Source organism: Natator depressus, chromosome 10 (genome assembly GCF_965152275.1).
Source record: "Natator depressus isolate rNatDep1 chromosome 10, rNatDep2.hap1, whole genome shotgun sequence".
NCBI classification, from domain to species: domain Eukaryota; kingdom Metazoa; phylum Chordata; order Testudines; family Cheloniidae; genus Natator; species Natator depressus.
The window spans coordinates 55,699,424-55,716,307 of NC_134243.1; the positions used below are offsets into that span (position 1 = coordinate 55,699,424).

The following is a 16,884-nucleotide window of genomic DNA, read 5'->3' on the forward strand; positions in this document are numbered from 1 at the left end:
CTCTGTCACAGAGAACAAAAATGTAACTCTGATCTTGTATGTTGTCTTTCAGTCACTGTGTGGTAAGTGAGGTTTTTTTTTTGAGGTTTTTTATTTAACTAATTTCCCCTCCCATCTGACTTTGCTGTTGATGTGGAGGGAAAAAAATAGTTTTCCATCTCCATGCTTCTGAACTTTGCACTGAGCAGCATTTTCCACCGTGGAGGCCAAAGGGAAATCCAGCCCTGTCCAGAAAGTCCAAAAACAACTTTTAGTCTGAAGGGTTGATGGTTCTAGGAGGGATGCTACCTCCTTTGCTAGCAGAGTGAAGCAAATGTCTGACATAGCGTCTGAATAAATACAAATTAATCAGCTCCCAGTCAGTTTGGTTTTAATTTCCATGAGGATGGAATTAATAGCTTTTAAAAGAAAAGTAGAGCTTTCCTTTATATTGCAGTGCAATTTCTAGTTACCCTAATTCTGTCCATCTGTGTCCTCAGGTTCCCCAGAGGATAGAAGAACAAAGTTCTGAAGACAGCAGTGCAGGAATCCCAGGCATATGGGGCCGTTGGGGCCCCTGGTCTGCTTGCTCTCGAAGTTGCAGTGGTGGGGTGATGGAGCAAACCCGGCCCTGCCTCCCAAGCTATTACCACGACAGGGGCTATTCTAGGCCAGGGCAACAGTACCCAGCCTTGGAAAGAACTCTTGCACCCCAGCATTCCCGCCGTCATGAAGATCCATTGACCCCTTATTCCGGCCATGTCATCTCTGCCATCCGTACATCCGTGCCACTTCACAGAAACGAGGAGCAGCTTCAGAGCGGTCTTTGGCTTTCAGTTTCCTCTACGGGCCGCAATGACAGCCATCTGAACAGAGGAACGTTGAGAGGCAGCCGGCATTCTCAAAGGCACAGAACCAAGCCAGAGAGGAGGTACTGTTCCTGCACGTGTAATTGATTCCATAGTTTGGTGTGAATGGTGTGTTTGAAGAATGTGTCTCTTCATGCCAGATTTTAAATTAATTGATGGGAAAATCTCAGAATAGCATGGGTCTGTAATATCCACAAAATAGTTTTGGAGGGCTGTCTCAAGAGATAGCTTGTGATACTCTGTGTATTATACTTCAATATCTGCTGTTTATGTTCTAAAACCAAAAATGAGTGTGATAATTTTGCCTACAGGCAAAATAAAACTGCAAGCTATTTTAATATCTCAGCTTAAAATATAATTTTGTGATGTAGTAATTTCTCCCCATGATCCATTACCCTTTGACAACCTCATAGTAAATTTAGTAAAGGATAACTGTGCCATGCCCCTCAGGTACCAATCTCATCAGCCCATTCTAATTAGAACTGGTTTGAAATTTTTCTTCAAAACTACTTGTGATGAAAAATGGCTTTTTAACCAAATTTTGCGTTCTGATCAAAATTTCCTGTCTTTCAGTAAAAAGGACTTTTCGGTTTTCTGGTTTGTTGTTTTTGTTTTGTCGTCCCTCCCCTTTTTCATATCCCTTTTGTTTTTTCTATAGGAAAAACAATTTTTTTCCCAAGTAAATGAAACCTTTTAAAAAAAAAAAGGAAAATGCTTACCTTGACCAGCCCTGATTTTAATATCCACTGAAGTCAGTGTATATCATTTTAACGATTCAATCTCTAACAGCTCCACTCTTCTGATTTAATATTAATTCTATGTTCCTATCACTCCCCAAAGACAGAACTTCATTAGTTCATGCCAGAATCTCAAGGCTTAAAATATAGTTGAGAATGCACTTACCATCAAGCAACCTGTGGCCATGCCCACCTTTGAGGCCTCATTTCTTGGGTAGTTCCTGTGACCCTGTGCTTCCTTGTCAAAGTTTGTCTTTCTATGCTCTGTTTCTTTGCTCCTTCAATTTCAATTGGCTGGCTGGTTGAGAACCCTTGCGCTTACTCTGAGATAATCCCAGCAATACACCCATGACTTTCCATTTCTGGGGAAAAGGGGCTGACTTGACAGCTTGCAGGAAACTCTCTCTGGTCAAACAGCAGCAGCATCAAAGGTGGGAAATTACCTGTTCCCCTTCTGTTTGTCTCAGTGAGGTATGCACGCCAAAGCTTACTTGGAACCAGACTAGGTTCAGATTCTGACATTTTGGGCAATTTCACTTTATTCTTGTTTCTCCAAAAATACAGAAATTAAAGGCATACAATATATGAATGTCCCTGAATCAGCAGTGCAAAGCCATTCTAAAGCTGTTTCAGTCTGATTCAGCTTGTGGGGGACCTTCCCTGTCTAGGTGGAATCCTCTGGTGAGCTCCAGATTCTGTAGCATTTCTGCTGTCAGGCTGCTGGACTTGTCTAGGGTTTCTCTCCACTCTGGCTATCCCTAGCTGCGATAGCAGTTCCTTGGGGCCATTGGTGGTTGGCGCAGCTTAGAGCAGCCTCTGCAGCTGGAAAAGGAGATGAACAGAACATTTAGGAGAGGAGAATGGGCAGAACTCAGTACTGAGCATTGTGCAGAAGTCAGGATACACTACAGCTGCCTCATAATATGCAACCTTAAAATGAGGATTTAGCCTAATTCAGCTTTGCTTTCCTGTATGATGGAAGTCCTGTTGGTTTATGTTGGGGATTTTTTTTTACACTTCTCTAGGTATGTGCAAATCTGTGTGCAGATGTATAGCAGTTTTTCCAAGGCTGAAGTCTTGAAAAGAGAGTGATTGATAGTGAGGTGTTTAAATCTTATTTATGTAACAGATTATTTCCTCCTTGTGTAAAATGGTCACTTGTGGCTTTAGAGCCTATTATGTTGTGTAATTTTGAGATGTTTTGCCGGTGACTGTAAAGACACTCGGAAATTTTTTTTTAATTTAAAATTAAATGGATTAGTATGGCAGACCTAATATGTTTTCTTAATTTTGTAAAATCCAGAGGTCAAATGTTTGTTGTGAGGGAGGGTGCTGTATATCATGGGTAGCAAATGAATTCCAAATATTAATGAGCTGTACATAGATTTATATACTGTAAAATGTGTTCTTCAATAGACCATAAAATGGGGAGGTATAAGGAACTGTCCCAAGTCATTCAAAAAAGTCTGTATTTTAATAATGTAGAGAATGAGTTCAAAGTTTTTGGAATATATACAATTACTGTTTTCAGATTTATATATGATGCATAATTTTAGTAGATTTCTTTAAAACAATAAAAATAGGGATTAAGATTTGTGACCGAGAGGAGCTAACATCTAGGAGCATAGTAAGATGAAATGGGACTGTTTCCAAGTCAAATATATTCCATGAGCAATGAGTGTTCTTCAAAGAAGCAAACTACATTTGTACCTTTTGGAAAGAAGTGGAAAAGTTCTCAGGCAGCTGACCAGGAAAGTAGAGGAATCAGCAAATGTGAATGGTATCTTAATGCAATTGAGAAAGTAGAAACACTGAACTGTAAATTAGCTGTAAATCAGCTAATCAGGTAGAGTTAGAAAATTTAAATGGCGGGGGCAAGGAAGTGGAGAGCTTAGCCCAAATTTTGACCTATTTTAAAATTTTTACTGGATTCCTTTTTGGAAGGGGAGAGTAAAGCAGCTTGGACCTTAGGGCTCTATTGTGGCTCTGTTCGTATTGTGTATATGTGGGGAGAGAAGTGTACTGCTCCAGCAGGAATACCTAGAGAAATTATGCAAGTGAAGACAAATGGCAAGCATAATGGCTATAGGAGGATGCGCAGCAGCAGTGACGACTGCATCTCTTCTACAGCTATAGATGGCTTGCCCCTCCCCGCATTTGTGTCCTGCAGATAACTGCCAGAAAGAGGGGCCAAAGTGAAGTCCTTTCCTCTTTCAAACAATCATTTTAGGGGTTTGCATCAGTGCCAGTAATTTTGGATGGCCTCTCTTCACATTATGGATGCCTTTTTTGTGGGTATGCTGGAGAAAAAGACCTCTGAAAACATCCTTTGTCCTCTCCTGATGACTTTGGGGCAGAAATTCTTATCTTGCTATACTGTTGTCTTAGTTGAGACAGAATTATGTGGCCCATCCCAATTAAGAGAAGAGGTAGTTTTTAAAAAAAAAGATACTTTCTTTAAGTAACATAGTGCACTGAATGAAAATGATATCCACAGCTTTTGAACTTTCTTCTTAGGTGAAGTGCTACTTAATGATTTGGTGCTGGCAGAAGCTGTCCCCATTAAGCATAAATTGTTCTATTACTATCATAATTAAGCAGTAGTCATTTAGGCCCTGATTCTCCTGTCCAGGAAAGCACTTAAGCTCACACTAAATACTTTTCTGAATTAGGATCTGTCCTGGGTTGTCTCCTGAGAGTACTTTCCAGCCTCAGTAACTGACCACAATCACTCCAGCTCTTCTTAAACACCACTTATATATTATGCTTGGTTATATTTTATGTTTACAATCCGTAGCCAGCTTCCCCACTTGCTTCTGGGGTACCGTACAGTAATAGCAGCATCCAGTCCTGCCTACCTCTGCCTTCCTTAATCTCTCCATCTCCTTCCAGAACTTCCTGTTTGCTTATATAGTCCTAACTGCTGGGGAGTCTTCCATTCCGTTAGCCCCTCAGCAGGATCTCCACTCCATTAATTGGCCTCCTCTGCCAACTCCTTGTCTTTCAGTCGGAGCTCAATTAATGTAAACTGGTGGAGAACTGAGTGACAGGGTGCTAAGTTAGTTCCTGAGTCAGCACATGCTGTTATAGGATCTCACTGCCATTTATTGTTCTAATGTTAGCTCTGTTCCCTAGGAGAGCATAGAGGGGCTTTTCCAGTTAAGCACTGTTTCGATTAGAGCTAGTCAGCAAATGGAATTTCAAATTGGGATGAAAAGTCAAAATTTACTGTGGAATGAAGATTCCAGAAATATTTTCTTTTGGAAAAACTGCAGCAACCTTATCAAAACTTTTTGTTTCAATAATGTCTAAACGTTATATAATATAAAATGTTATAATTATAATGCAACGTTAAAATTGATTAACACTGAAATTAAAATGACAAAAGACTAGACAAAACATGAAATTAAAATGACAAAAGACTAGACAAAACATGCCAGTTTGAATTGTTTTGAAATTTTCCCATAGAAAATATAATCAAAATGACATGTTCCCTTTAAGTATTTTAATTTTAATTGAATGTCATTTGCAGATAGAAAACTGCTCCAATGAAAATTTGTCAACCAGCTCTAATCCTAATTAATAAGTCTTATTTTTTATTAACTTTTAAAATTTGATAATTATTTCATTCTTCAGTGGGATCAAGATCTTTTAGAAAATGACAGCTCCACCATGATGCTCTAAGAAAAGCTTACTAGCTTGTCTCCAGTTCCTCTATTTATCTACATAACCCTTTGCCACAATAAACATGGCTTTTGGAGCTGTGTGGACACTATTGATGGTGTCAGTGCAAAACTAAAGATGTTTTAGGAAGATACAGTGCTAGAAGATCCTAAATAAAAACAGTCATGATCGTTCCAACTCTATTCAGAACTGAGAGGTGAGGATGGAGGGGTATGGGAGACAATAATTTTGCCCAAGTTATAAAGAATACCGTTGAAGACTTGCATATCCTTGAACTTCTGAGAAGTAATTACAACAAATAAAAAACATTATATAGTTTGAATACATTGTAGAATGCAGTATTTTATTATCATGCATCAGGAAGGTAAAGGAGTCTTGCACCTTATTTGGATGAAATAACAGCAGTATCGGCAAAAGTGTTCAGAACACTGGATGATCAAGAGCGTCTCTATTTGACCTTTTCCCTCCATCAAATATAAATGTGGCTGAATTGGAAATAGGAAAGCCACTGTTAAAGATCTGAATATCATAACACTGAGAGGATATAAACTGTTCATTTCCTTGAGCAAAATGCAGGACATACTTTTGCTATCTCTTTTAATATAAATGCCCCGATAGGCCCTTAAGGGTTTAGTAGTCATTAGCACTGTATTATGCCTGTGCAGACACGTTTCTATCTCTAGCTCTTATTTTATGTATAACCTGCATATGTGTGAGGAAATCAAATAGCTAGAGGCACAATTTGCGTATACATATGCAGGTTTCAAGGGGTGCAAGTGGACGCTTGCACAAATTTTGCACACCCACAAAGCAGTGGCTTACTGACAAAGTGGTCCTAAATCCCATATTATTTTTAAATGTTTATGAAAGGAGATTTTGACTAAACGTTAGTGGTTCTAATCCATTACTAAAGGGGATATAGTGTTGTAAGCAATCAGGATCACCTCATCCCTCCCTGCTATTCCAGGTGTATTGCGTAATTTTGTAAGTAGTGAAACTGAAGAGGGAATAGTACCATAATAGGTGCTATGTGTATAGTAGGTGTGTGCAGGATTAAACCTTCTGAGGTGGGGAGCAAGCAAATTGCCTAGCACAGACTTAAGTGCTATAAAAATAACAATACTAGTGAGAGCTCATTGGAAAATAAGGTTTTCTTCCACGGAAAGATTGAACTTTTTGGTAAAAAATAGAAAACGGGAAAACTTTCAGCTGACCACTGAACATTTTTATTTGGAAGTGCTGCTGTGGTGCCTCATGTGAGTTGTGGTCTGGGGGAGATATGTCTCCACTCTTCATTATAGGCCAGGCTGTCTTCCATGATGCACTCTTCATTATAGGCCAGGCTGTCTTCCATGTCTTCCAGGCTGTCTTCCATGATGCACTATGGTCTCCTCTCTTGTTGTGGTGAGTCATAGGAGATGTGGTCTAGCTGGGTAGCCTGACCCATGGAAAAGGATGAAGGCATGAGGCATCCAGTACTCATCGCCATGGAAAGACAACTCTCAAGCGGAACCAGGGTGGCATTTCTGAATAATTTTTTTGTGTGTTAGGCTTTTTTGATGGAAAAGTGGACATTTTTCTGTGGAAAGCAGACTCCTTTCATGAAAAATTAGTGTTACTCGAAAACCTAATTTTTGACAGATATATTTTTTTTAACGGGCCCTAATAAAAACCTTGAGGCTGCAAATAAGGGAGTTTTTAAAAAGCTGCTTTTAGCTGATGGTCACAAAAAAGTAATCCTGTCTGAAATGGAAAGATGCAGGTTCTCCTTCAGAAATGGCTTTGAAAAATATTGCATGTTGTGACTGTTGGGGAAGCTGTTGACATTAATAATAATAATAAACAAATTTTCTTTAAAATGTGGGGCAAAGCAGTTAAGCATCTCCAGAATACAGTCCTGCTGACTTGCTTTATCTTCCCAGGTCTTGTGGAGGGGATTTGATATGGGATTTTGTTCTTTTATTTCTTTTTTTCCCCCATCAGTAATCCTTAAGGAGAATGCTTTTGTATTAGAGTTTACCACATGATCTTGAGTCCTCTTGTTCCCCTAATGTGGATCCTATATGGATCTCATACGCATCAATATATAGTATTGGTATGTTACTGGCATTCCTTGTCTTGTTCTTAATACTGTTTTGCATACTGTGCATAATGCTGATTGCATACTGTGTAATCCTTACTCACACTGAGTAGTACATACTTTTTCAAGGAATCAGTAGGACTAATTGCATGATTCAGTGATATATCACAACCCCAATCCAGGAAAGGACTTAAAGTGCATAAGCGTTGGCCCTAAAAATAGAAGTTTTCTTGAATTGGGACCCATGTGAATAAGGGCTGCAGAACTGGGCCCTGTATCTTTTAAAAGGAATTATGGTACTGATTATCAGAAAATTGATAATAAAAATTAAATAACATACGTTTAAAAAAACAAACCAAAGTTGCTTACAATCTGTTCCCACTTGAATGCAATTACATTATTTGGCATGAAATAAAAATTCTTGTGAAACTGATTGGAAAAAAATACTTTTCATATGCAGTGGCCAATTTTTAAACGTCAGTCTTGGCCATTCTAATTTGTTTTAATTCCAAAGGGCTCAGATTTTATTGGTGATTAATGGGCAAGCCAAAGTCCATTTTAAAATCAAAGCTATCCCAAATCACCTCTGTTTGTCTTTTTTGCTCATTTATAGTAATGTCTGGAAAAAAAAATTTGGGCAGGGGGCGGCCCTTATGGTATGTTGGACAGTGCCTACCACGTTGTTAGTGTTAACATATTGCAAATAACACATATCATTAACAATTGGTGCTCTCTTGGAGCACTATAACTAGAATTTCTTCATAGTGCATGTATTTATCAGGAAGCCATGAATTCAGTAAGTTGAAAGTGGGAGTTAAAAATGCTGTAGATCCCTTGGTTGCTAACTGTAAATGGGCAGCACACTCGCTTTGTCTGGAGAGCTAAGTGGCCATTACAATTGTTTAACTGTATGATAATTTTATATAATGATTTTACTTCTTAAAGCATCATCTCTGCCGGCTGAGGTATTTGGAGCACTTCACAGTTAAGACAATAGGAACAGGAACAAACCAGGATAAAATCAGTAGTGTAAAAATCCAAGTACTAAAGCATCTAAAAAAGAAGCAGCCGCGTTAAAAAGGGGGCTAGAATATGCAGAAAGGCAGAGCGTTCAAAACAGAAAACACTCTGCAACAGAAATAGCTTTCACAGACTAGTGTTTAAAGCTCCGAGAGCTCCGCATTTCTCACCAGTGAAATTTCAAAAATGAAGAGAGTTGAGGCCCCAGTCGTGCAATTGATAGCACATAGATGGGCTTCTGTAACACCCCACTGGCTTCAGAGGGACTCAAGGTGCAGGGGCCTGCTCACATGTTTTAAATTGGAGGATCGGGGCCTAAAGGAGTAATTCAGATCCTAGCAGCTATAAAAGTGATAAACATTAAAGAACATGGGTAGTTCCATTGATGTGGATAGTGGAAGGTGTCAATTATCTCTGGCACCAGAAAGGACGAGGGATTCATCGTGAGTGGAGAAGGTGGGGTTGACATTGCCTGCTCTCCCTTGGGGGGAATTTTCTTGGAAAGGGCAGTGTTAAACTGAGCCTGCTAAGAAACTGTGCTGAGTCAGCATATCCTTTAGTGGCGCCCACTCATTGAGCTGCACTGGCTACCTACACACCCACATGTAGTGGAGAGACAATTGCAACTTCTTTCTGTCACTGCTACTTCATCTCCCTCTGCAAGTGGAATTTTTACCGTGGAGCCCTGTGGCTGCATCAACATTGGCAGAAGCTGATGTGGACTCTGGGCTGAACTAAGCATGTATGTGTATTTTTATTGAAAGAAGGAAAAATTGCAAACGTCAGTGAGATTTATGAGACATTAATGAGGTGGGTGGGTAACACAGACTTAGATAAACAGTGCAGGTTGAAAGTAATTACATCTCCCTGTCCCCACACAAATGAAAAATCAGTCTCACTATAGTTTTGGAAACATATTAACGGGGGAAGGGTTTCCTTAAGGCATTTTTGTATGTGGAAAGGGGGTGAGAGGGAGGATTTGTACTGAGGAAAGAATCCAAAAATTACCAACCTTTCACATTGCTACGGCTCCATTTCCTTTCTTCTGGTGCCAGCAGTTGAAGTGCAAGTCTGCTGTGCGTCTTTGTACCACGTAGGTTTTGCCTGGGACTTGCAAGAGGGGTTGGGCAATTCTAGCACTGTACATAAGGGAAGGGAAGAGAATATAGGTTATCAAAAGTGGCTTTGCCTTTCTGAAGCTACCTCTGTTGTTTCATCTGATGGCGTATTTGGTGTGGGAAATGTACCTTGTTGGAACGTTTAAACTTAACCTCAATAGGGACAATACAGCTGTTATGCCCTTAACCAATTTACGCCTCACTAACTGTATCTTTTGATGTGACTTATCTTGACCTACTCTTGTCAGTTCCAGTTTGTGGAAGTGAACACATATCTCGTTGCCTTGTTTGAAACAATCGAAACTACGTTCTCAAGTTGTTTAAATTTCTGGACTAGAAACACAGCTCAAATACTTCTCCAGAGGCTAGCATTATTGTTGTATTCTAACCGAATAAAAATTTGATGTATCGTAACCTACGAAGAGTGTATGTATGTGAAAACGGAATTAAAAAAAAAGGATTTGCTGCTTTACTGGGTGTAAGTTCTTTAAAAGTATCCAGGTCAACAGCATCAGCATTATTCAAAGAAATCATTTCCATGACACTCATGAGGCATGACAGCACCAGGGGGAAACGTTTATTTTCCTTCTGAAAAAAATTCTGAACAGGTTCTAATAGCAATAAAGACCTCAGTGCAAGGTATTTCCTGGGAAATGAATAGCTAACTGAGGTTATTTTGGCCTCAGCTTGACTTTGTGCTACCCCATCTCCCATCTGGCTATTAATTCAGGATGAACCCTGGATCTCAATTGTTTTTGCCTAATAAATATTGTTTATTACATTACTGTGAGCAGACTTTGTAAAGTGCTGTCAAAATTTTTTAAAAAACTAACATAGTTATAAAGCACCTTGGAATGCTTTTGGGGAAGGACTTATAGGCACCATTGATGGGGTGACATCAGGCAAACATGTCTCCCACCGTAACTGAATACCTTGTGGATGAACCCCATAACGCAGCTGGAGGCCATATGCATTTAAACTCCTGCTCTTGGTCCCTCTCCCCCACCCAACACTTTTTCTATTATGTGGCTGCAGCTTTGATATACACATTAGACAAGGACCTGAGCTGCAAAATTTGGAGCCAGATTTTGAAAACAAACTCTCAGGATGTTGGGATTTGGGGTTTTATTCAACCTGTTACAGAAATAGGGACCAGCTGTGAAAATTAGATCTGGATCTGGGTTCAAATTCTGATGCCTCGCCTACCCCTTGTAATCGGGGGTTTGGGTGAGCTCACCTTTACATGTAGTTATTGGAAAAGCAGAATAACTGTAGTGTAGTGCTTTACCTTAAGGTTCTTGATGGGAGGTTAACAAGGACTACAGAGTGTCTCTTAAATTGTATTAGTTTTTCATTTCCTCAGAGTATAGTAAAAAAAAATGCAAAGGAGAACTCTGTATTAAATCTGAAGCTATCTTATATCTGTACCAATGCCTGCTGTTTATGCTCAGATCAGTGGATGCTTATTCTGGGGAGCATGCTATATTTGAGCTATGCTATTCCCATATTAACCTATACTGTACTAATATATCTTGATGTGCTGGATATGCATGCTATAGCAACTCTTCCCAGTGCACTTTCAAAATATTGCAATTTTGTCTGGATTTAACCAGACCAGAATATTGCAGAGTATCAATTACCTAATAAAATAATATGAAAGTGACCAAAAAATGAAACTTTATAGTACTTAGAGGTAAATTATATTTTGTTTACTTGCAAAATGCACATTACATTGGAAGGATAGTTTATTGCTCTGTTTATTCCAGAATTTGCAAATATTCAAATCAAGGTATACAGAATGTTTAAAGGCAACACTTTAAAACCAGGATGTTTAAAGTCAAGCTCCTAAATCCATTTTTAGGCACTTAAACCAAAGTGACCTGTGTTGTGTTTAAAAAAAAAACAAACGTGCTTAATGCTGTAAACCATAACTAAGCCAATGAAAGTTGCCAATGCTCATTAGCTCTGAAAATCAGCCCATTTTTACACGGATTGAGGAGCTTGGCTTTAGGCACTCAAGTTTAAAATGATTAACCAACCTGTTTAGATAGTGGTATAACTTTAATTACATTTCAATAATTAATTATTCAAATGCCTGCATTGGGCTAATAGCAGTGAAATGTGATATTAAAGTGCAAACAATGTTATGGGGGGCCAGAAACGTGTGGTTACTCATAGGAAGATGGACTAGTGTATTCCCAGGGGCTATAGATTAATGTGACCAAAGATTTGTCAAAGGTGGCTGTTCATCACTTCGAGCTATTGTCTAGGTTAATGTGCAGATCTGCACATATTTTTATAACACAAAACGGAGTCAAAGTTCTCCCCTCTTTCGTTCGTGTTTAAACTATTTCCTCCTGATTGATTTAAAGCTGGTGAAAGGTGAGTGTGTGGAATGCAAAGCTGTGCAGTGCTGTGGTATAGTACTGTGAGGTGATATATGGTGGTCTTTGCCTCAAAACAGTGGTGCAAATCCACCTGGCTCTTAAGAGCTCTCCCTTTCTAAGGGGAGTAAATGGCACTATACTCTCCAGGACTACTAAATCAGTCATTTTCAGTAAAAAATATGCTGTGTGTGTCAGAATCTACTGAAATACTACAAAGTATAAGCTTGACAGAAGTAGATGGAGTTTATTTTGTGACTTAAGATTTTAAGAAAACAGGGCAAAACTTTGTGAGGTACAGTTTTTCCAGACTAAACTTTACTTTTTCAATCGTATGCTTTAAGACCTGTTTAGAACACACAACAATACAGAAGTAGTAAGAGAACTGGAGAGTGTATATGAGTGGGACAATTTTAGAGCAGTTGTAGTTTTGAATCATGGAGTTAACAATGCCAAGAAATAAAGCCTGGTATCGCTTATGTAATGGCACTGGTTCAAGATGAAAATATTTTTTTATATATATATTTATATATAAATCTTATATTTACAGCGGCTTAAACATTTTTTTAAAAAAGCCCTTCACTGTGTGTACTGCTTCCTGCTGCATCTTCCTTATTGAGAATAGGTATCCATCTTCCTATTTTTTTTAGATAATTGCACTTTAAATTTTCAAGGACTGGCAAAATGTTGCAATAGTTTCATTGCAAACACAGAAGGCTAATGCATGTATTAGTAGTTTAAAAAGAAAATCATGGCAACCTATCTATAGCCTTATGTTTTTGTTCACAACATGATTTTTGTATCAAATATGAATGCTTTCAGTGTCTTAAGTTTAATTTTAAGCTTTTAAATGAATTTTCACTCTGACCTAAGAGGTTAGACTTGAAGTTAAATCCTGCTATCTTTACAAAATTAGTCTTACTGAAATTAGAAATGTGTACAAGGGAGAGACAAGGGATAGACCAGACAAAACTGGGGTGGGGAGGGGGGAATCAAATCAGTATCTTATATATCGGGGGGGAGGGGTAGCTCAGTGGTTTGAGCATTGGTCTGCTAAACCCAGGGTTGTGAGTTCAATCCTTGAGGGGGCCATTTAGGGATCTGGGGCAAAAATTGGGGATTGGTCCTGCTTTGAGCAGAGGGTTGGACTAGATGACCTCCTGAGGTCCCTTCCAACCCTGATATTCTATGATTCTGTGTCTGCATACTAATGCGAGAAGTATGGGGAATAAGCAGGAAGAACTTGAAATGCTAGTAAATAAACACAACTATGACATAGTTGGCGTCACAGAGACCTGGTGAGATAATACACATGACTAGAATATTGGTATAGAAGGGTACAGCTTGCTCAGGTGGACTGGCAGGGAAAAAGGGAATGAGGTGTTGCCTTATATATTAAAAATGTATACACTTGGACTGAGGTTGAGATGGAAATAGGAGACAGACTTGTTGAAAGTCTCTGGGTAAGGATAAAAGGGGTAAAAATCAAGGGTGATGTCATGGTAGAGGTCTACTACAGACCACCTAACCAGGAAGAAGAGGTGGATGAGGCTTAGTTGTTTTTTGTTTTGTTTTGTTTTTTTAAATAACAAAATCATCCACAGTACAGGACTTGGTGGTGGTGTGGGTCTCAACTACTCAGACATCTGTTGGGAAAATAACACAGCAGGGCACAGATTATCCAACAAGTTCTTGGAATGTATTGGAGACTATTTTTTATTTCAGAAGGTGGAGAAAGCTACTAGGAGAGAGGCTTTCTAGATTTGATTTTGACAAATAGGGAGGAATTGGTTGAGATTTTGAAAGTAGAAGGCAGCTTTGGTGAAAGTGATCAGAAATGGTAGAATTCATGATTCTAAGGAATGGTAGGAGGGAGAACAGCAAAATAAAGACAACGGATTTCAAGAAGGCAGACTTTAGCAAACTCAGGGAGTTGGTAGGTAGATCCCATGGGAAGGGAGTCTAAGGGAAAAAACAATTGAAGACAGTTGGCAGTTTTTCAAAGAGACATTATTAGGAGCACGAGAGCAAACTATCCCACTGCATAGGAAGGATATAAAGTATGGCAAGAGACCACCCTGGCTTAGCCAGAGATCTTCAATGGTCTAAAAATTAAAAAAAAGTCCTACAAAAAGTGGAAACTAGATCAAATTACAAAGGATGAATATAAACAAATAACACAGGTATGTAGGGACAAAATTAGAAAGGCCAAGGCACAAAACGAGATCAAACTAGCTAGAGACATAAAGGGTAACAAGAAAACATTCTATAAATACATTAGAAGCAAGAGGAACACCAAGGACAGAGTAGGCTCATTACTCAATGTGGGGGGGGGGCGAGGGGAGGGACACAACAGAAAATGTGGAAATGGCAGAGGTGCTTAATGACTTCTTTGTTTCGGTTTTCACCAAGAAGGTTGGTGGTGATTGGTTGTGTTACATAGTGAATGCCAGTGAAAATGAGGTAGGATCAGAGGCTAAAATAGGGAAAGAACAAGCTAAAAGTTACTGAGACAAGTTAGATGTCTTCAAGTCACCAGGACCTGATGAAATGCATCCTAGAATACTCAGGGAGCTGACTGAGGAGATATCTGAGCCATTAACGTTTGTCTTTGAAAAGTCATGGAAGATGGGAAAGATTCCAGAAGACTGGAAAAGGGCAAATATAGTGTCAATCTATAAAAAGGGAAATAAAGACAATCTGGGGAATTACAGACCAGTCAGCTTAACTTCTGTACCTGGAAAGATAATGGAGCAAATAATTAAGCGATCAATTTGCAAACATCTAGAAGATAATAAGGTGATAAGTAACAGTCAGCATGGATTTGTCAAGAACAAATCATGTCAAATCAACCTGATAGCTTTCTTTGACAGGGTAACAAGTCTAGTGGATGGGAAGCAGTACACGTGGTTTATCTTGACTTTAGTAAAGCTTTTGACACTGTCTCACATGACCTTCTCATAAACAAACTAGGGAAATGCAACCTAGATGGAGCTACTATCAGGTGGGTGAATAACTGGTTGGAAAACCGTTCCCAGAGAGAAGTTAACAGTGGTTCACAGTCATGCTGGAAGGGTATAATGAGTGGGGTTGAGCAGGGATCAGTTCTGGGTCCAGTTGTGTTCAATATCTTCATCAATGATTTGGATAATGGCATAGAGAGTACACTTATAAAGTTTGTGGACAATACCAAGCTGGGAGGGGTTGCAAGTGCTTTGGAGAATAGGATTATAATTCAAAATGATCTGGACAAACTGAAGAAATGGTCTGAAGTAAATAGGATGAAATTCAATAAGGACAAATGCAAAGCACTCCACTTAGGAAGGAATAATCACTTGCACACATACAACATGGGAAATGACTGCCTAGGAAGGAATACCGCAGAAAAGGATCTGGGGGTCATAGTGGACCACAAGCTAAATATAAGTCAACAGTGTAACACTGTTGCAAAAAAAAGCGAACGTCATTCTGAGCTGTATTAGCAGGAGTGTTATAAGCAAGACACGAGAAATAATTCTTCCCCTCTACTCTGCGCTGATTAGGCCTCAACTGGTGTATTGTGTCCAGTTCTGGGTGCCACATTTCAGGAAAGATGTGAACAAACTGGAGAGAGTCCAGAGGGAAGAGCAACAAAAATGATTAAAGGTCTAGAAAAACATGACCTATGAGGGAAGATTGAAAAAATTGGGTTTGTTTTTTCTGGAAAAGAGAAGACTGAGAGAGAACATAAGTTTTCAAGTACGTGAAAGGTTGTTACAAGGAGGAGGGAGAAAATTTGTTCATAACCTCTGAGGATAGGACAAGAAGCAATGGGCTTAAATGCAGCAAAGGTGGTTTAGGTTGGACATTAGGAAAAACTTCCTAACTGTCAGGGTGGTTAAGCACTGGAATAAATTGCCTAGGGAGGTTGAGGAATCTCCATCTGTGACGGGTTGAGATCACAGAAACCCCCTTGGGGCTGCCAGCTGATGTGCCAAGACTACTACTGCCCCTGCTTTCCCCAGCCAGCTTGGGACTTCAGTGCCCTGCCTGGTTTGAGCCAGACATGCTAGCCTGCTGCAAACACAGACCCATCGGATCCGATGAAGTGAGCTGTAGCTCACGAAAGCTTATGCTCAAATAAATTGGTTAGTCTCTAAGGTGCCACAAGTACTCCTTTTCTTTTTGCGAATACAGACTAACACGGCTGTTACTCTGAAAATTGTCCATTAAGTGTTTCTTGATTGGGGCACTTAACTTGCAAATTCCTTTCTAAAGTAGCTGCCCAAATGCCTTACTAAGGCTACTTAAAATCAAACAAGTACACCGCCAATATTCATAACTTCGAATACAAAAATGGTACATGCATACAAATAGGATGAATATATTCAGTAGATCATAACCTTTGCAGAGATATGTTACATGGCATATGTAGCATAAAACATATTCCAGTTATGTTATATTTACATTCATCTGACCTTAAAGTCTATGATTCTATGATAAGCATATTTCCATAAAGCATTATGGGGTGCAATGTCACACCATCATTGGAGATTTTTAAGAGCAGGTTAGAAAACACCTGTCAGGGATGGTCTAGATAATACTTAGTCCTGCCATGAGTGCAGGGGACTGGACTAGGTGACTTCTCGAGGTCCCTTCCAGTTCTATGATTCTGTAAGGGAGTAAGGCAAGCAGGATTTGGCCCCCAACAAACTGATTGACTATGCCTCAGTTCTATAAAACACTCCAAATTGCCTCTTGTTTTTAAAAATTAGATGTAACAAAGTATGACAATCTTAAATTGTTTTATAAACAACAACAAAAACCCTGTCAAGATATCCCCTGAATATTCCCAAGATATGTTCATTTAAATCATAACAGGAAACTGCATTTCACTTTTCCATTTTTGCATGTGTTCTAGTTCATTCATTTTTTACCATGTTAACTCAAAAATATCATGTATATTAACTCAAAAGTATTGTGTATTAATAGCATAGAATGGTGAAGGAGGCGGTGTTACTTGATTCATAGACC

The 16,884-nt window shown here is 39.1% G+C and overlaps 1 protein-coding gene across 2 annotated transcripts in view; it reads left to right on the top strand.

The window, feature by feature from the left end:
* THSD4 (thrombospondin type 1 domain containing 4) overlaps positions 1-16,884 on the top strand; it is a 600,975-nt gene that overhangs the window by 65,313 nt on the left and 518,778 nt on the right. For both annotated transcript variants that reach the window (XM_074966229.1, XM_074966230.1), the window contains exon 4: positions 480-910. In XM_074966229.1, coding sequence (XP_074822330.1) covers positions 480-910 — 431 coding nt within the window. The remainder of the gene's footprint in view (positions 1-479; positions 911-16,884) is intronic.